The sequence below is a fragment of the Lagopus muta genome, chromosome 19, assembly GCF_023343835.1.
Source record: "Lagopus muta isolate bLagMut1 chromosome 19, bLagMut1 primary, whole genome shotgun sequence".
NCBI classification, from domain to species: domain Eukaryota; kingdom Metazoa; phylum Chordata; class Aves; order Galliformes; family Phasianidae; genus Lagopus; species Lagopus muta.
In genome coordinates, this window is record NC_064451.1 from 3520409 (window position 1) to 3541950 (window position 21542).

General features: G+C 50.2%; 1 protein-coding gene across 3 annotated transcripts in view; it reads right to left on the reverse strand.

The window, feature by feature from the left end:
• The window catches only part of ASTN2 (astrotactin 2), a 264246-nt gene that overhangs the window by 217376 nt on the left and 25328 nt on the right, over positions 1-21542 (reverse strand). For 2 of the 3 annotated variants that reach the window (XM_048965614.1, XM_048965611.1), the window contains exon 2: positions 9759-9946. In XM_048965614.1, coding sequence (XP_048821571.1) covers positions 9759-9944 — 186 coding nt within the window. In that variant the 5' untranslated portion in view covers positions 9945-9946. Of the gene's footprint in view, positions 1-9758; positions 9947-10138; positions 10198-21542 lie in introns of those variants that run through there. The other variant, XM_048965613.1, reaches the window with a different exon arrangement.

Sequence of the window (21542 nt, forward strand, 5' to 3'; positions counted from 1 at the left end):
ATGATGTCTCCATATCCTCCATATTCCGCCGCTGAGATGCTATGGGAAAGGAATCCTCATCCAGAGAAGCCCTACGGAGATCCATCGCTCACTGGAGCATTTCAATGGGTATTGGTGCCATCGTGGGTTATGCATGGATGTGAGGTTGGAGCACTGAGAAAACAATTTCCACTCTCAAAAACAACCCTTCAGTCCTAAACCAGCGAAACCACGTCAGCATAAACCTGACAAACTTGCTTACAGAAGTGACTTTGAAATGACACCTGTGAGCTGGCACTGAGCCCTCTTGGGGTGAAGCTCCGTGTGCACCAGGTGCCAAAGCAGGGGGAGCAGAGGCAGCTCTGCAGGATGGGTCAGTGCAGAGAGAGGCATCGATGAGCACAATCAGCCGTGGGTTATCCACTGCCTGTCTGAAGGATTTTGCACTGTCAGGATGTTCTCCAACACAGATAATGATTTCAATCTGAAACTCCTCAGAACAAAACCGTACAATTAGCAATTCCCTTACCGGTTAGGAAAGGAAGAAAGAAGCCCAAGGCACAATTTAAGCCTATGTACAACAGAAGGAGCCCAGAGAACAAGGTGCAGTGCTGATGTCAGGGAGCATATGGTGGGCACGCTGGGTGCTGGATGGAGCAGGAAGACCTCAGCATCATCAGCCAGGTCTCCTGCTTGGACAGGGGACAAGGCAACAAGGACATTTTTCTCTGCTACTAAACACTGGCTGCAGGGCCAGTCCTGGGGCTGACTTGGTAATGCTTTCAGACCCCAGAGCCCTTCCTCACCACCATCACCAGGCCACGATGTTGCAAAGCCTTTTGTGATCCCACACTCCCTATTTACAGGTGGCAGATGATTGGTCCTTTACAGCAGCTCCAGCCAGAGCCCCACATGTTGCTGTAGGATGCATTTCTATTTCTGTGGCCAGACAAATGCCATCTCCCAGCCCATACCGCTGCAGGGGGTTAAGAAGCCATAAGTGCTTTCCTCAACTGCACACACCTCCTTGTGCACCACTGGGAACGGACAGCAAGGGAAGGGATGGCTGCCAGCACCTCAGCCCAGGCATGGCAGCATGATGATCCATCCCACCCAGTCTGCCAGTGCAAAGGGTCTGCATGGCAGCCCAGAGAGCTGAAGGACATATGGAGAGCCCCTGAAGGTGACATGTTATTGGTTTTTGCATGAGCTGCAATCCCGACCCAGACCCAGAACTGCTGCCTGACATAAAGGGCTGTGCCAAAGTGAAAGGGGTGTGAAAGGATTTTCCCATGTTTCCAGATTCCCTCTCTCATATCTCCTTCGCTGAGGAGCAGGTCAGGCCATCAGCTTGCTTCAGCAAAAACATGCAAGTGGCTTCTCATTCCAGGAGGGGAAACCAGAGCCCCAGAACTTTGCAAAGCAGAAGGAAACTCAAAAATACAGGAAAACTCTGGTGTAGTCAGTAACTGCAAAGCTTCTCAGATTTGGGAATGACCATAGAATAAGTTGCACCATGGTGCAACCCCTCACCTGCAAAGCAAATAACATCTGGCTGAAGGGAACACCAGGATGCATGTGTGCACCTCCCGGAGCTTCCATGCCAATGAGGGCTTATGTTACAGCTACAGAGAAGCAACACAGCTATAGGAAGGCTGAAGGAAACAGCCCAAGCCCTGAGACATCCACCTTACAAACCCAACAAAGTGAAGTTTGCACCAACCCAGCATGAGCGCATCAGCACCATGACCCCAGGAGCCCAGCGAGCAAAGGAGGGAGCAGGAACACCCCAAAAACACAGGGCTCCTCCAGGAGAGGAACAGCTCTGGAGATGCACAACTCATCCACTCCTCTCCATGCTTCAAGCACTGACTCCATCACACTTCCAAATTCCAGCTGCCTAAGCAATTTTTTGCAGATATTTCCCCTTCTTCACAATCATTTGGCTAATAAGATGAGCAGGTTGGGCTCATTTATTTTGGACACAGCTCGTGGGTCATTAGCGGAAAGGCTAATCGTTAGGTTGGCAGAGAGTGTCGCTTCTGCTTCAGAGCTGGCTGCAAGGCACAAAGAGAGGAGAGAGCAGGAGCCTGAGCCCTGAGAAAGATGACAGCAGGTGCCTCTGGAAGTGGAATTTTCCTTTGCTGTTTCCTAAGGTACCACTGAGAAAGCAGGTAGAATGTTGGTGCCCAAGGCTACCATGCACAGCTCCCGCTCCCTCCATGCGCCCTGCTGGCACTCAGGCCTGCAGGCTCTCCTTCCTCCCTACTGCAAAGCCACAGGGACCTTTCAGGGCCCTTTTAGGGATGGTTTGAAGCCCCAGGAAACTTTAAGCACTCTACAGCCCTATGGAGGTTGAGGCACCCCATGGCTCCTGGAAGTTCAGGGCATCCCACAGCCCCAAGGAAGCTCTTGGTACTCTGCAGCTCTCAACTGCCTCCGGGCAGCCACACACTTCCCCTCCCACTCTCTCAGCATCGCAGCTGAGGACTTGAAGGCACTTGCCAAGGCAGCATTGTAAAGCCATGAAGGGAGGGGGGAACAGCCAGGGCAGATGCCCATCGCTTGCCCCTTCCTCTCATGGGATGCTCCGAGGGTCCCCTTGGTGTCCCCATGCTCTCTGGGTAAAGCCCCTCATGCAGGAGGTGCTGGGGAGGCTCCACAGGGCTCTTTTAGCAGAGAAAAAGAGGAAAATTTGGGAACTAATTTAGAGCTCATGTTTCCTAAGCCCTTTCAGACACTGAGGCTATTGGCAGGCAGCGTCCCAGCCCCTGCCAGTCTCAGCAGCTCTACAATGTCCTTTCATTGGCAAGGGCAGCAGTGGAGAAAAAATAACACAGCAAAACAAGGGACATGTGATGGAGAGCTTGGCTGAGGGCTCCCTCCCCTTCGAGGCCCTGCATGCCAAGGAGGGAGAGCACAAAGGATTGAAAAGTGGCCTTTTAAAAAGGGAAAAAGCAAAGAAGCAAAGCGCACGGCTTGTTTTGCTGAGGGAAACGTGGCCAGCACGAGGCGATGGGGCAAGCATCTCTGAGGGTCTGCATTTCACCCAAACCCATTGCAGGTCCTGGGTGAGGCACCCCAAACCCAAGCAGTACCCTATGGTAAGGGCAACCCCACACCTCCATAACCAGCCCTCAGCCACGAAGCTGAGAGGCACCTTGCAGCTCGTTTACTTGATGCTGTGAAGCCAGATGAGCCTCTGGCACCATTTCCAGCTGTAGGTGGATGTATGTGTAGCTTTCACTTCATTTCTGTTTGTTTTTGGAAGCCTTGCAGCTACCGTGCCCTTTGTTTGCAATTTGCAAGCTAGTCTTGTCTTTCCCAACCCCATACCACAGGTGACTGTGACCAGCAGCACAGCCCCTCCATCAGCTCAGAGATCCCCAAAAGCAGCATGCAGCACCCCAGGTCTCACAGGGTCCTAAAATGGCACGAGAGACAGCATCCATACAGCCATATGTCCTGAGTGCACCCAGCTCTGACACACCTGTACCCCACCACAGTGCTCCCTGCTTTCTCTGGAGCTCAACCATTCTCCCAGACCTCCCCAGTGTTTGCAGCAGCATTTCACCTTGTCAGCTGCTCCACGCTCCCCAGCAGCTCTCTCTGCAATTGCTGCCATCGGCACGATGGTTTCACCCCAAATCCTCCAAGTCTGGTGCAGCAAGGAAAGCTGGGCTCGGGGTAGTCACAAAATCACCGAATGGTTTGAGTTGCAAGGGACCCTTAAAGGCCATCTGGTCCCACTCCCTGCAGTGCACAGGGACACCCACAGCTCCATCAGTGTTCTGAGCCCCAACAGCCTGACCTTGGCCGTCTGCAGGGATGGGGCAGCACCACCTCTCTGTGCAACCTGTGCAGTGCCTCACCGCCCTTACCATAAGAAGCTTTTTCCTTATATCCAACCTAAATCTCCCCTCTTTCAGTCTGAAATCACGTCCCCTTGTCCCATCGCAACAGCCCCACCATCAGTCCCCTTCCTCCTAACAGCCCCATCAGATACCAACAAACTGCTCTCTCAGCTCCCCCCAGAGCCTTCTCTTCTCCAGGCTGAACCAGCACCCGCTCCCAGCTCACGCCTCTCCCTTAGAAATCATTATTTTCCTGTGGTTTTAGGTAATTGGATTTTTAGAATAAGCACCATTAGTTTATTTTCTTTGCTGCACACCACAGAGACCTTGCAAAGGCTAAAAAAGAGCTGGGTCCTGCTGTCTGGGGGGATGAGGGGGAGGCAGAGCGGGAGCAGGACAGGTAAAAATAACCACGCATGGCCCATGCTGCTCCCAATTACACCAGTGGGAATTGTGCCCAATTTCCTGCAGCAGATCCAGACATGCACGCACACATTTTTTCCCCTCAAAGAAGTTCTCAGCTATATTAGCAGCCCTGCAACAATCAGAAAAATCACCCATGGATGAGCTTCTTCCACTGCTTCGCATCAGCACGTTTTGGAGCATCCCTTCCCAACGGAACCCAGACTCAGGTTTGGGTTTATTTCCAACCAATCCCAGCTTCCTGGGTGATGCAGGTGCTGAGGGCCGTTCATCAAATATTTTTCACCCATGGTTTAGCTGCAGTTACTCAAAAAAAGAGCCTGGCAAGATGTTCTACAAATGGTTTATCTGCTCAGACAGTTTCACATCAGCTGAGACGAAAGCGTTGTGGGGAGGATATGGAAAGTGCTGAAGAGGAGAAACATTTCACTCTGACACTTTCCTGAGCACAAAGCACTCTGCCTTTTCACTTTGCAACGCTGCCGTGTGAAACTAAGTCCAATTTATTTTTAAATGGGGAAAAAAAAAAAGCAGCTCCAAATGAAAGCAAACATCATATTTCTTGGGACAAATAAGACATTGCGTTTCATCCTGTCATTAAGACTTATTCCAGGTCGCAAGATTTGCCAACAAAACATTCCTTCTTTTGTACAAAAATCTCTCCCAAACATCTCAAAGCAATCCTGCATCAGGTTTGTCACAGCTCACCTCCACAAGAGCCGGCTCCCGATGCTGACAACATTTACCTGACAGAAGCATTTCGAAGCAGTGCTGCACATATATCCAAGCAAGGACAACCAGGGAGAGAAGGCAAAGCTGCAAATTACACCGAGTTTGAGGAAAAGGCAAGACGAGGCACAGCGAGCCCATCCATATGGGGCAGAGATGTGCTTCCCTCTCCTATACCTGGCTGCCCAGACAGCTGTGGGTGCCCCATTTCTGGAGGCGTCCAAGGCTGTGGATGGGACCTGGGGCAGCCTGAGCTGCTGGGGGGCAGCCAGCCCACAGGAGGGGATGGAGTTCAATGGTCTTCAAGGCCCTTCCAACCCAAACCACTCTGTGGTTCTGTGACCTGCAAACTCCAAGCACAGATCAGGGCACCCTGCTACGAACACACACTTGATATTTCAGCAGCATGGAGGTGCACATGGACACGGTGAGGGCAGATGCACACAGTGCCTTCCCTTTTGCCCATGTTCTCAGCCATGCACTAATCCTACTCTCACCACACCTCCCCCAAAATCCCTATGCTTTTCCTTCATTTCCTCCCTTCAGCATCTCCCTCCAAGCTCAAGCACCCTCTGTTTACAACAACCACCTATCTAACACGAGCTCATGCTGTTCCCCCTCCAACTATTCTCCTTTTTCAGCATACTGAAGATGGAAAATATCTACGGCAGCAGATGCATCCCACGCGTTCAATGCCATCTGCAAGGAGCAGCCCCTCCCATGGCAGCTTTTCCCCTAATATCGACTTGGATTGCCCTAGGGATGACATCAGAAAGTTGGTTTGCTGCTCAGCTTGGATGAACTAAGAGTGTTTATTCATCCTTACTTTATCTGCGATGCAAATCAAGCACTCCAGTTACATATTTTAACACAGGGGGTTCTGGTTCCCATTTTATCCCATCTCTGCAAAGGTGGAGTGGAGGAGAAAAGACAGAGGCTGCCTGTCCCAGACCAGAAAGAGTTGGTTCATGGGCAGCAGACACAGCCATAGCCCCACCAGCACCCTCAGACAGCTCAGGACCAGACCAAGGATAGGGACAGCATGCAGGACCTCCTAGCAGGACCATCAGAGCTCAGCAAAGCTTGGCTGTCCTGACCCCACAGGGCAGGAGGGGGGACACAATTCTCGTACAGATATACACCGATTCTATTCCTCTTTTCTTTTTATTAAAAATAAAAAAAAAAAACCCAAACAGCTCATTGGAGATCAATTTAGCTGCTTAATAACTTTCAGATAAGGAAATCTGCTGCTGCAGCAATTTTTTTTCCCTACCCTAATTAATTCCTAAACATATCACAAGCTGGAAGTGCATGTTTTATGAATCCGGTTGACCTCCTGGTGCAGAAATGATGACACAGATGTTGTGCCTCCTTCACTACCTCATTACTCATGTTACACCATTCTTCTCCAAATGAGCTGGCTGCCATCAACAAGGCACACTGCAAAGAGCCAGCAAGGCTCCAGCAGCATCCCACGGCCACCAGAGCACTCAGCCCCTACACTGCAATACATTGCAATACACAGGCAGTGCAGAGAGGCAGAGTCGTGGCATTCTTGACAGGAAAAGGGGAAAAAGAGAGGTTAAGGATGGATGGACGATGGCAAAGAAGCAGCTTCAGGAAGGAGGCAGCAGTTCCTGAAAGCCCTCCAGCTCCTGGATACAGATGCAGTGCTTCTGACCCTGGCGATGGGAGGAAGGCATTGGGCTGCACATCCCACTCGGCTCCACTTCAGAGCAGGATGCTCAATCAGAGGGAAGCGTTTAGGAGCACACTTTATACCCATCTTAGAAGCTGACAGAGCACAGCACAAGCAGCTGATCATTAGGGACACGTCGGGATGCGTAAGATCAGGAAGAAAAAAGGAAACTTGTCTAAATAAGAGCTGAAAAATCTGCTGGGAAACCAAGCAACCAGCAGCTAACTGCTGCCAGCAGAAAGCAGGAAGTTACAAAACAAAGATCAGCTTGATGATATCTGGTCACCTTTATTCCAGACACCCCAACATCCCTCGCAGGGAGGTGGTACGAGATGAAATGAGGCTTTGGTGTGTTACCATCCAGGGAAGGCGAGAGGTGGCCGTCCCCATGTGTCACCCACCATGGGCACCAGCCCTGCCCCTCCATCTTAGGGGCACAGCAAAGGGCAACGCAGAGCTGCCAAGGAGTTCAGCCATTCAGGTGGTTCAGAGCAAGGTGAGTTGTGCCCATCCTACCAATGCCATGGCTCTGCATCCTGCCATTGCACACACAGCTGCAGCAACTACTAGAAAATGTGGCTCTGGGCCTGAGCCCACAACAATGCTCAACAATAACTGAACAGGCATAATATGGTGGAGAAAAATATATCTTATGTTCTGCTAAATTCAGCAATTTACAAGGCTGGAATAATTAGTGGTTTAAAATGTTTTGACACAAGCAGCCCCAATAATCATGATAAATCATATCAGGCATATGCCCAGATCCTCAAAGTGACAGACGACAAACAGAGCAGTGACAAGACGCTCTATCATGCAGGGAATCATTGAGTTAATGGAAGAATTATTGCTTCTGAAATCCACTCCAGTCCTATTGTGGGGAACATTCCAATTTATCAAAGCCAAATGAACATTAATTGCTGCAGCCTGGTAAGTTTTCGAGCTGCTGTGACCTTCATTGAATTTTAATCCAAAACAGATAAGATTTACTTCCACACAAGAGGAAACAACACAATTAAACCCAAATAACAGCTAAGATTATGGGGAAAAACACAACAGATGTAATGACAAAAATATTGATTCCTTCCTACTTGGCGCTGCACAAAAAATAAAGAGTAAATAAAATCTAGCATTTACATAAATATATTCATATATATATTCCCTTTCTTCCCTTTTCATCTGGGAGACAAATCTTAGTTGCTCAAGCCAAGAGGAAAGGGGTGGCAGACAGTAATGGAGACTGAATTCCCTTTAACTGCAGTAATTAATGTGTTATGTTTCAGTGGGGAAGGATTAAGACAAAATGGTGAGAAGAAAAAAAAAAAGAAGAAAAAAAAAAGGTATTATTGTGCTGTTACAGATGTCCTTGAGCTTGAGCAGAGATGCAGAGAGGGTCACAGCTGCCCCTGGGACATGAGGCAGAATGCAGAGGAATGATGGCACGGCCATGCCAAGTGAACGGCACAAAGCAGGACATGGGAGGGCAGAGCTGGGCATTCAGGTGGCACACAGCAGCGTGGGCTGTGCAGAATGCAAGGACTTGGGGTGGGGATGGAAGGTAATATATGGGAAAGCAGCCCAAAGCTCTGGGACACGGATGGCATTTAATCCAAGAAACAAAGACTTCCAAGCAGTTTTGCTTTAGCTACACAAATCCATGTGGTTTTGAGAGAAACCCACAACAGGCATTTATCTTCTGCTAGTAACTTCAACCTTGGCTTGGATTCACTCAAAGAAGTTCATGAATCTTCCAAGAGATGGGCAAAGCTTCCTGCTGGTGGGCAGTCCTGGCCCAGGGAGCTCTGCAGGTCCCCAGCACCAGGACTTGGAAAGAAAGTAGAATTACAGCCGCTGTGCAGGAGGAACTCTGGTTTCTCTCCTGTCCTCACCTCACTCATCTAGAAGCTGTCACCCAAAGCCATGGATGCATCCATGCCATTGGGTTCAGTGCTGCATGGCAAAGCTTCATCTAGCCAACCTCAGCACAGGATGCCCTGACACATGCGTGCCCACTGCAGCCAAGCAGGGCTCAAGGTTTCACACCCCAATTTGTGTTTTGCTGTCTTTATTCTTCGCTCTCTCTCTCTCTGCTGGCTTTTTCAGGCTTATTTTCTAAGTATTCCAGCTCTACTGTTTTCCCCCCCAGTATTCCATCACACTGACACTGGTAGCAGGATGTAAGAAGCATTCCCTGCCCAACCCATTGAGCTCCTGCCCCTTCAGCCATCCTGCTATCACACCGTGCCTTCTCTCACCCAACAGCCTCAATGCAAAGCCCCTTTCTGCATTCACTTGCACTCAGTGCCCAATCTAAAGCCTCGCTGACAAGGGTTGAGACACTCAGAAAAAAAACACCAGATTTAGGTTGTAGAAGCCAAATAGCTGCTTGTTCAAGCAGGAAAAAAAAAAAGTCACGAAGCCACCTCTGCTCTGCCTTCCAAAATGAAAAAACAGACGGCATGGAAATGGCACACAGGCTGTAAAACACAAACAGATGCACCTCGTGCAGAGGGGTGCTGCAGGATTCCCATATGCAATTTGTGCAAGCGATGTGCAGGTACACAGTGCTCTGGGGATCTAGAAGCCTAACTTCTAGACCACCATCTCATAAGTCACTGAATTAAGCACCTTAAAAGGCACAGAACACTTACACAGTATGTTAGCGACAGCCAGAATCTAAGATAAGAAACGTTCAAAGCACTGAGATCATGTTTTCACTCATCAGACTGATCCTCTGAAGCAGGAGGATCGTGCTGCAGAACACAACTTCTCAAGACAAGAAATTCAGCTTACAAAAACTCCAAAAAATAGCAATCAACCCACGATCTTGCCTTTGCGTGTACCACGAAGGCCAAGGAGATTTCCACCAACACCCCAACGCAGAGGCTCGAGGACTCCCACATTCCCACCGCCCTGCTTCCATTCTCAAGACCAGCCCCACTTTGCCTCCCAGGCTCTTCATACACACCTCTCCCTCTCTGGAGGCACAAGAGGACACACACAAGGGACAAAGACAAGGCACATCAGACTCTCCAGCCCGTCCTTTACCACCACTGTCCCCACGCCCTCCCACTCACCATGACGGAGATATGAAGGATGTGCATCTGCTCCTCCACGATCTCGGAAGGCTCCTGGAGGCTGGGAGGAGTGGCCCGGGAGAGCTGCTCAGCGCTGCTCATGGAGACATGGAAGTACAGGGTGCCGTTTTCCAACCACTGCTGCTTCCAGTGCACCAACGAGATGTCTGCCACCGTCCCCGACATCTCTGCAGGGACAAAACATGCAACTGAGGGTCAGTTTGTTCCACAACATCAGGGCTTCACCACCATCTGCATGAAGAATTTCCTCCTAATATCTAACCTGCATCTCCCATCTCGGGACTGGAAGCCAGGATAACAGCATCCCAACACACCCCAGCACAGCAGCATCACCACCCAACACCACCACAGCACCATACCTGACAAATGAGGAGCTGGGACAATTTGGGCACCGTGCAATCGAAAGCAAGCGCAGTTCTGCGCTCAGCACTCCCAGCAGCTCCGATCTGCAGCTGCTGCGTCTGGCTTGGCCAAGCAGCAGCAGAACAGGAGTGCTGACAGCTCCACAGCTGCCTATCAAGTTTTTAACAGATCTCTGCAAAGAACCTATTTGTCAGTTTGGCAGCCAAACCAAAACCGAAAAGAAAAAAAAAAATACTACTGCTAAATAAGCCACAATATTTCTCCTTCCACCACCCCTCTTTTTGCATTTGTTGTTCCATTTGCAATACAAGCAATGGGAAAGAAGTCAGGTTCCCACTGGCAGTCCTCCGAGTGACTGGATTTGGGGTGTCAGCAGGCAGTCACAACATGGGGAACCCAAACCCAATTCCCTTCTGTTTGGGGAGAGCAACCTCACATCCAATTCAATGGGTTGCGACACCTTCAGAATGATGTTTTTAAGAGGAGTAGAGATGTGGCACCGAGGGACACGGTCAGTGGGTGCAGTGGGGATGGGCTGGGTTGGAGTTGGTGATCTTAGAGCTGTTTTCCAACCTTAACAATTCTGTGGTTCTAATGGAGGGAGCAGCCATGGCATTCTGTATTCCTGAAAGCTACTGGGCAAAAGCACTGCCAGCTCTAGCTTGGAGTGGGAACAATGAAGTGAGGCCAGCTGAGGGCATCCTGAGAGCTCCCAACAATGTATGGGTCAAGGTCCTTCAAGGTGCTGGATCACAGGTAGCCCCATGAGCCACAAGACCAGGCGCTTCCACTTCTACAGACCCACGTACCAACCCCTCCTGACCCAAAAACAAAAGTCTATTTTTCAGGAAACACTTCTTCCCAACCCTGAAACCAGCACACTGTTCAGCAGCAGACTCCAGGCTTTGAACCACAGATTAAAGCAGACAAGTCCCCACTGTGCCATGGGACGGCTCCATGGGGCTGCTGCTGTGGGATGGCAACACCCCACTGCTGCTGTGGGGCTTCAGTGGGGCTGGGGCAAGGACAAGGTTACCCTGCTGCTGCCAGCCCCTTATTCAGCATCTCACTAATGACACTGCAGGCACAACGCTGCCAGCTGAACCTCATCGAGGGCTGTGCTCATTAGTGCTGCCTCCCAAGCACAGCACTGGTCGTTATCCCCAATTTCTGCGCACATCTGAGCACTCAAAGGAAAAAAACTAAACAGCTCCTGACCATGCATGGGATCCGTAAGAGCCCACGCTCATACTTTGGAGGGGATGCATGAACTCACTGTCATATCTCTTGTCACTGCAACAAGTCGTCTCCTAATAATCCCTTCTCTCCTTTAATATAAATAGCTGTTTGCTGGAGCAAAGCAGAACCAAGAGGAGCTGCTCGCAGCCTTTGCCCTGCAAATCACGTCAGGTCTGAGGCTCACACTTCAGGACAGGAGCTGGTGCAGACTGCACAGTAAGGAAAGGAACACGGCCATCTCACCTGCAAAGAGATGAGAGCAGAGGGCCACTTACAGTGGTAAAAGTAAGGACAAAGAGAAGGCAATATCAGGGCTGTTTAACCACAGCTGTCTTCACACCAATACTTTAAAGCTCAGCACTGACAAGCATCTACCTGTCTAATTAAAATTGCAACAAAGGTCACATCGAGGAGCAGAAGCACTGCCTCAGCTTTGGGACAGATAGCACAACCCCTCCTACAGAGACAAGGAGGGAACAGTACAGAAGCACCACAAGAGAGGGTCCTGCTTATTTAAAGCCACGCTAACTCAGCTCAGAGGTGCAGTCACCCACAGCACAGGGCGATCTGCACTACTGCTCACGGGGCATGCACACCTCCCACACATCTCTGCAGCTTCCCAAATGGTCACAGCATCAGAAGCAGCATTGGGAGCACAGCAGGGACCCAACGTGGTGCTGCCAGGACCCCACCACCACCACTCCTAACATTGCACCACATCACGGCGGCATGGGAAAAGCCCCAGGAGCAGCCAGAACCCTCTGAATTTCTTCCCTTTCCACGCACGTCCTTTTGCATGGGGTGTTTAAACGGATCACAGAGAACATTTCTGGGGAGTTCTGAGATTCAGGCAATTTTTTGGATTTTAGCCTAGACTGGAGATAAGCCTGTTTCATGTTCAAAAGGTCTCTTCCAAAAGTAGAAACTTCAATTTAACATTCATTTCGCAATGTTAAGCAAAACCCAGCAGCGAAGCAATTCCTGACGAACGCCGGGTGCCATTTACCATACATTTATAAATATCTGAATGCTCCCCAGCCCTGAACCCCACCATGCAAGAAACCTGGCCATCACCACCCCTAGCACTGCCAGAACACCGCGAGCCTTCCAGCAGATTTGCTGCTCGGGGAGAGAAAGAAAAAAGCAAAAAAAAGCAAGAAAGATGTTCTCGAGCCCTTTTAGCTGCTGAACCCTTCAATATCCAAATGCGGGGAAGTTTCTTGGCCTCGAGCACTTGACATGAATATTATACTGCCTGTGTTTCGCCGGACACGCATTGTCACCCCGCTATCTACACGGCAGTTACAGCAGCGATACGCCGTCCATCAGCAGGAATGCAATAGTCTGCAGCAAGATTGCCTGTTATCAGAGCTTTCAAATACTTTTGGAACAAATTAAGGGCATTCCTGCACTAAAATAGAATGAGATACAGCGAGGGTTCAAAATGGGCAGCAATGGAAAAGCACTTGTAGTCTGTAGCTATTCAAGAACTCAAGCTATTCAGCGTTCAAGCCGGTCCTGCAGCAATGGCCACAGCTCTGTGGGGGAAACAAGGAGAAAATGGTCAGGCTGACCCACAGATCCAGCCCTGCCTGTGTTGGCGATGATGCTGCCTGCCCCGGGGATGGATGGCATCTGCTAACGATGCTCTGAATTTAAGAAAAAGCACATAGAGCAACTTTCTCCTTCTCTGCCCTTCCTCTGAGTCCCATAAGGCTGCAGCTTCATGTTTTCCTTGGAAATCAAAGTTAGCAAACAAACCCCCCCCACTGCTCAGAACCCAAACGGCTCATGGCAATGGGACAGCCACCCACCCAGGACAGGTCAGGGAGGGATGTGGGACCCCAGCAGGGCTCCTTCCAATCGATTTGGTAATCCCATTTTTCCTCCGCCGTTCCTACAATCCTCACGCACAAACATTTTGAAGGTCTTCGGCTCTTATTACAATCAAACCTAAAAGCCAGAAGGCCTAAACGCACTTGGTTGGGAACCAAGACGATTCCCATAAAAGCAGATTATGCTGACATGATGAATATAAAATGAAACAGCAGATATTAAAGTTGGAGAATTGTTACTTCGTGCCTCCCGGCTGCCAGGCGCTCTGCCTTCCCCTCCTCCTCCTCCTCCTGGCTGTCTGGCTGATGGCACGAAGTGTGCTGATAGCCTTTTCACCCCTGCCTTCTCCAAGGCAGGCTGCCAGGCTTGAAATATTCAGCAGCTCCCCCCGCCAGCCCTTATGCAATGCTTCAGCGTTCATCGGTTATTCGGGAGGTTGCAGCCCTGCCTTATCTGCCACCAAGTTTCACAAAGCGTGTTTTGTATCTAATTGCCTTGTTCTCTGCTAATCCACCGCCACTGCCGACGTTTTGTTTCATCCTTGAAGGTCGTCATTAAAACAACCCACTTTGCTTAGAGCCCTTCGCCCCTGCTCCATGCCCCAGGCCCAGCCCACAGCCCTCCCCATCCCCAGACCTGCTGGGTGCACCCACAGAAGCAGAAGGTCCCCGGATCCCTCACCCTAATGCTCAGCACCACTCCTGCCTTCAGCCACGTGCTCTTCCCAGCTCGTGCTCTCCAAAGCCACCACTCACTGCCCAAGTGCTGGTTTACAGATTCTCTGGTTGCTAGCTACTACCACTTATGCTAATGAACCAAAATTATGCACAAAGTCATAAACAGAGATCTCCCCAGCGCCCTTGCCAGCACACGATTGCTCCCTGCAGAGCAGATTAGAGCAGACTTGCTCCAAAATGACTCCAGTAACGGGGCTTCCCCCTGCTCCCCAGGGGACAATTCTGCAGTCAAACAGGCCTTCACACTTCTTAGGGTTTGGGTCTTTTGTTAGCAACGCGGTGGTTTTTTTCCTCCTCAATCATTAGCTCACCTCATTATTTCGTCCCCTTTCCCTCTGCTCGATGTTAACATGTTCCTTTCCTTCTAAACCCGCTCCCCTCGCAGTACTCCCCAGGGCAACACACAAACACAGCTGCACGTCGTAAAAAAAAAAAGGAACAGAGAAGCTCAGAAGTTTAAGAAGGTTGACAAGCTCCCTCTGATCATCTCTTTTCAAAGCATGAGATGCTCTGCACCTGCAGGGAACTCCACGGGTGGCTCCGGCACAGCATGTCCCCAGGGCTGGGACTGGGAGCTGCTGTGGATGCAGGAGGACAGCAGGGAGCCTTGGTCCTGAGGGAGCCCATGGGCAACAGCCTCAGCACTGTAGAAGTTCAAGTTCAGCATCTCCTCTGCTCTTCCTGATGCTGGATGGACCAAACGGCCAGAGCCCAGCACAAGGCGAGGTGGGTTTTGTTGCTTTGGGGCTGTCTAGAAGAAGAACGAGAAGCTGGGTTCATGTATGTTCTGGAAAGCAGGCACCTCAAAGATTGCATAGGGATGGTAGATAGTTAACTCATAGGCAGCTCTGATGGACAGCTGATAGATAACTGACAAACAGCTGACAGTCAGCTGAGCCACCACCAAGGATCCCCCAGCTGGAGCCCTCATGACCAGCACACCCCCAGTTTCTTAATTGCTGAAGGTCTGCACCCCAGCTTGTGGTCTTCAAGATGTACATTTACCAATAAAGCTCTCATGCTACAAACTCATAGGTACAGCAGAAACACACGTGTGCAAAGGGCTCTCCAACACATTTCACCTTCAGGCCAGGGCTGTGCAATGAACACACACAGGTGCCACAGCCTGGTGCTGCTCTCACTGTCCCACTAACAGTGGATCTCTTCCAGTTGACATCAGGCACAGTGAACCCAACCAGAACACTGGGATTCTTCTCACTCTCCCACCAAATTAATTCATAAACATTCATGTGCGCACTGTGCTTTTCTTTCTAAAAAAGTGCATATTCCAGACAGATGCAATTATGGTGAGGCACAGCAGGAGGCCAGCAGCCTGCATCACCATGCAGACAGAGCTGAGGACCAACAGATGACATGGGACAAGCGATGAGGACAGAGCCAGCCCCTTCCCACTGTGCACCCTAAGCCCCTCCAGGTGGCTCTGCAGCCCCCACATCCCCTCTAACCTAAGGCTGCAGAGGCTGATGGAAGCCACGAGCAGGTATTGATCTGCCTTCACTGCCTGCAGATCACAATCAGCCTCCACGCTTAAGGAAGCTCCATGTACATTCCCCTTTCTTACAGTTGCTTTGATTGCAATTCAGTCCTTAGTCCATTACCCTTATTTATAATGCCAGGGCTTCAGCGCGGAGCCTCAGGCAGTCTAAAATTATTACAGGGCCCTTTTGACTTTCAATTCCCTTCCATTCAATTCCATTTTTATTTGTCAGCAGAGACTCCCACTGACCAGCCATGGAAGCCAACTGCACACAGGCAGATGGTGCTGCTACTTGTTAAACCAGCCCTATGGAGACAGCTGGCACGTGGCTCAGCACAGCAGGGCACTGCTGCTTGGATGGGGAATGCTAAGCCCAGAAGGGAATCATGGAATCATTGAGGTTGGAAAAGATTACTAACATCACCAAGTCCAACTGCCAACACATTGCCACCATACCCAGTGCCAGAATAGCAGAGATGGAGAGGTGCTGGGGGCAGCTTCCTCATCCAGTTGGCCAACATGGCCATCACCCACAAAAAGGCAAAGGAACACAACTTTAAGCGTCACAGCTGCTCCCGTGTGCCCTCCAGAGATGGAGGAGGCCTGCAGGAGGGATGGTGTACAGATGTTGAGCTGCAGCCCTATGCCCTTTTTGCACCCCTACTCCCAATGGATTCACAACAACATCACAAGGACGCTTTGAGTTCTCACTGAGTGCCATACACAAAGCCAAGCAGATACTGCTGATAAATGGGAATAGCTGATAGTCTGAAGAGGCTTTTGCTATTTCAAAGGCACAAGCACCATTTCCTTTTTGATAACTCAACCATAAATCCCCATGAAAGAAACCGGTGCACGTCTCTCCAATGGGGAAGCCTTCCTGCAGGTAACAAGCTCTCCAGCAGTGCCTCGTGACTGTGCTAAGGCTGGGTTATGTGAGACAAAAGGGACATGGAGGCTGGGAGTTCAGCTCTCTGCATGGAACTGCTAGACCAGGGCTGGATGCTCTGCCCCAAGCCAGGCAGTGCCCATGGCTGCAGCACACAGTCCACAGGGTTGGGGCAGCTTTGTATCCCCAAATTGCTCCTCCCTGCAAGCTGCCGTGGGAGGGAAGGGCAGCAGGGCCTGCTGGGGAGACTCGAAGGGCATTGCAAAGCCAAGAGGCTCCACCAGAAAGCCGAGCATTGCAGCTGACTTACAGCATCCACACGTGTGCACAGTGCACCGCTGGAGCAACGGAGCAGCACTCCGGGGGCAAGCATCGCCCAGAGCTTGATTACAACTAGGCAAGATCTTTATAACCTCCATGCATTTTTAAACGTCTCTCTTTGGGAAACATACCTCTTAAAACGATAAGGTAAGATGATAGCTCACGGCGCTGCTCAGGCAGTGAAGCAAAGCAATTTTTACAGCACGGTTCCCCCACGGAGCCTCCCCTCCCGGCGAGCGCTGGCACAGCTGGCAGCCAGTGAACTGCAGGAGCTGCCCATGGGCTGACAACACCGGGACAAAAGAGCAGCAAGCAAGGATGGGATCACCTGGAGCAGCAGCATGAGCAGCCTGGAAAAGACTGGGTTTGTCCTTGCCCGAAAAGCAAGAAGTATTTGATACAGGGCGGAACGTTTGCCAGAGCTCCTCCATGTACGTTGTGATGGGGATGCCACTCAAACAGGGTCCTGCCCTGCTTTCAAGGCAGACTTCAAGCAAGGATTACGGTTAGTTGAGCATCCTGGCCCTTCTCTGGGAGATGCTTCTGAGTTCTTGCTCCCTAGGTGCCCACATACCAGGAAACATGGTGGCTGCTCACAAATCCCCTGCCAGGAATACATTGGCTGGTGGAAACAGAGCTATGAAAACTGCCACCTCTCCCCGAGCTGAGCTTGCTGAGATGAAGCAGACTGAGCTAAAAGAGCTAAAAGCACAGAGCAGCTGGAGGGCTCCGCAAGTGGCATCAGATGACAAGGAGGCATTAAAATCCAAAATAAAGTAAAATAAAAGCAAATGAATTTATTAAGACTTCTCAGAGCCTGTGGGTAAAATATTTTTTTCCACATTTAGAAGTGGATAAATCAAAACAGAGGCGAAGCAATTTGTCAGAGCTTAAAAGCACCTAAGTGGCACAGACACATGCAGCCCAGAGCAGCGATGCTCTCACAGTGACATGATTGCCACCCTGGGCTGGGCACAGCACAGCCCCTGCATACAGCATCGGACCTGTCTTGCAGCAAGCCTGCTGCAATGAAGAGAGCAGCCCACTCATTGGAAAGGCTGGTCCACATCCCCATTCACCTCGGATCCATTTCTCCCACCATCATTGCACCATTAGATCCATAAGCAGCACGGTTGCATTTCTGTATCCCCATCTGCTGCCCTACAAGAGTCCTGGGGAAAGTCTTATGTCGCCATCCCAAAAGGATCATCAATAATAAGCAAAAATGCAGAGCACTTCCAGCCCTGTTCTGCATACACAGAGGTCATGGGAGAGGCAGAGGGGGATGAATCCTTGCAGCCTCATTAGAGGGAAGGAAACTGTTTCTGCAAATAATAATTGATTTCTAAATTTATCCCCTAATTAAATAGGTTCCCTGGATGAATCTGCATGCAGGCTGCAAGGTGATGATTTACAGCCCGGCTCCCTATGGGAACGCATCAATGCATGTTTGCAAATTGTCCCTCTTGCAGCCCCAGAGGTGGGTGATGGTTCCCCCACCCAGCACACAGGAGCTGGGCCCCCTCCTGCCATCTGAACTGAGTTCTCCCCACACAAGTTTATCAGCTGCACATCAGGGAAATGGGCATTTGTCACCTGTCTCATCACCGGACTCTGAAGGGATGCTCGGACCCAAGCAGGGCACAACGAAGCACCCCCCATCTATACAGGAGGGGTTTATGGTGGGCAGCAGCCACATAGCTACAGCAGAACTGGGATTGTGCTGCCAGAACTCAGCACACAGCAATGATGAGAATGAGAAATGTTATCTCCAAAACACGTTCTTGCTTCCGACATCAATTCCACGGCTGTTCCTATCTGGTCGCTTTGACTTTTTCCTACAGTCACCATCAGCTAATAAAACCTCAAGAGACGGATCCTGGGATAAAACCAGGCTACAAGCTCCGCAAAAATTAAACACATTTATCACTCTTCTGCTGAGAGCTCTTTCGGAAGCCTGTGCGCGCCGATGCTCTCAGACAGGCATCAAAGGGCTCAGGACGTGAGAACACCGCGTCAGCTCCAACAGGCACCGAGCAGTGCTGGCCCATTCAAGCTGGGCTCATTAAGCACTGCTGCCCAGAATGGCTCTGCCAGCTCAGGGACACTGCTGGGCACGTGTGTGAGCAGGTGTGCATCCCAGGGCTTGCTCAGCACACGTCTGTGCGTGCCCTACAGGACGGTCAGAGCACATCTTCTCTCCTGCTGCCCCAAATACCCTTCCAGACACGCAAGGAGCAATGTGGGACCCTGTCCATGTACAGAGCACAGAGCTGGCTCTAAAAAATCCCTTCCTGGGAAATGCCTGCACCCACGCACCACCTCCTGCCATCAGCAGCAGCAGCACATCTCACCTCCTCTCCTTTCCTCTCGCCCCAGCACCATTTGGGCTCCTCAGCCCATTGGTGTCAATGTTTCAGGATGCACAGCCACAAATCGTCCTTCCCCACGTCCCACGTGTTGGGTTCCTTCTCTTGCCACCCAGTGCTCACAAGGACCAGCCAAAAACACAGCCTTTCTGGGATCATTAAGGTTGGAAAAGACCTTTAAGATCGCTGAGTCCAACTCCAACCCCCACCATACCCACTGACCACAACTCTCAGTTCTGCAACATCTTAAGGGATGGAGACCCCACCTCCTCTCAGGCAGTTGCTATTTGCTGTATAGCCACAATTCAAAGAAATGCCAAAAGATGGCATTTCCTTCCCTGCCTGCTCCCCAAAAAGTGTTCAAAACTGGAGCATCTCCATGGTACTTTGGATTTATCAACACTTCTGGATGAAAAGTATCTCGTTAAGTGAGTTCTCAATCAAAACTCACAGCCACGGACGGAGCTGGGGCCCTAACCTACTTCTGCACTCAAATATAAAACAATCCATCAGGTGGCTAACTACTTTAGGAACTGCTTCCCTTCACCTCACCACTTTGGTTCTATGTCACAAATTGCCTCTGAGAGCCTCAGATCTCTTCTAAAAGAAAACAATATTATTCACAGGATTTAAAAAGAAGAAAGAAAAAAAAAAAGAGATGCTGGAAAATGAATTAGTCCTCGTACAGCAGTTTGTGATATACAGCATCTGAACGAAGCCTGATTTGCAGATCGCAGTGCTAACGTCTTTGCATTGCTTCACTAATTTCCTCTTCCAAACATTCCCTTTTTTGCTCACCTTGAGCATTTTTAAAGGCAAAGAAATTCCTTCAGGTACCAAAGCAAAGTCAGAATCCAGCTCTCCACCGCTTCCCAACTTGAGCACATTAAAACTCTGTTAAAAGCAGAGCAAGATGAGTCCTTGAGGCCCCGTTCCCCAAGGATGCGTGCACATAAAGCAAGGAAAATGTGTGGTTATTAGAGTTTAGCTTTATTGTTTTCATAAAACACACTGAAGATTGTGTTTATGATTCTGGAGAAAATAAAATCCTCTCTCCAATTGTTAAAATAATGAACATGGGATACTCCAGTGACTTCTAAACAATCAAACGCTTTGGACTTGCTTAGCACCCTCCACTCCACTCAGACTTTGGGAAAGTCTTTACAGGAATGGAAATAGGCAGGATAAGACCATTACAAGGCATTCCTTAAGGGACAGCTTTGCCAGTTGGTGTTGGGAATGGCAGGGCTGCCAGATGAACTGCACTGCTCGAGGAACCCCATCACTTCTGCTGCTCTCCCTCCAGCCCGCAGGAAGGACAACCCAAATGGCATCTTTAAATATTACAGAGGCGACATGAGGCTATGAATTATTGAATGGAGCTGTCTCTTTGATTTAGAGACACAATGACAGGAGAGGCAGATGGCACAGGAGCTGTGTCCCCACCACAGCTGCACCACATGGGAGCCACCAAGGTCCTCACCCTGCGCCCACTGTCTCCCCATGGCCATCACTGCCTGGCACCACAGCGAGGAGCAAACTGCCTTGGAAGGAGCAGAAGGAAATGCATATTCCATGCCCATCCACGTCCCTGCCAAAAATCCCATCCCCAAAAATCTGGGCTCAACCATGAACTCTTGGACATGGTTTACCTGAGCTGGGAGCAGGGAATGGAAAAAGCCATTGAAGATGCTGAGATGGGGATGCTGAGCTGCTAGCAGAGCCTCGAGTTCAGCTAGTTTTGCACACACTTTCTAGAAGGCATTACTGCCAGCTCTAAACCAACCTATTAGTATGAGCCTTTGGGGCTTGTAATAAAAACCAAGATGTTTTTCCCGGAGCCAGGTTAGATAGAAGACATCTGAAAATTAAAGCAGCAGCCTAAAAAAAGATTCCAATTCCATCCTTCCCGTTACATATATTTATTTGCAGGGTCCTTGGAGACAGAGGTCAGCTCTGGAGCACGGAGCTGCATTTATTCTCAGAACCAGCATAGCATGCAAAAGCACCACCTGCCCCTCAGACCCATCCTGCTGCTGAACGGCCTCATTCCATGGCACACAGCAGGGCAGGGCTGGGACTCGCTTTCAAAGAACCACCAAACGCAAAACACACGGCTGGATCTTCAAGTTGAAGGCAACGCCAGGCACCTAAACTAACACCACAGTCTCAGGTTCAGGTTGGACGTTAGGAGACATTTCTCCTCCAGAACAGTGGTGATGCAGTGGCACAGCTGCCCAGGGAATGCTGGAGTCACCATCCCTGGAAGTGTTCCAGAACCATGGAGATGTGGGACATGGGCATGGTGGGATGGTTTGGGGTTGGATTTGGGGATCTTCAGAGGACTTTTTCGGCCTGAATGATTCTATGATTCTCTGCACGTTGTGCCCCAACAACAATCCCTAAAATCAGTGAAAGTGGAGTCATTTCCAGTCACCCTTTTCTATCTCCTGCAAACTTCTGGGCGCAAAACAACGCACTGGAAAATCCAAACTTGATGAACCAAAGTTC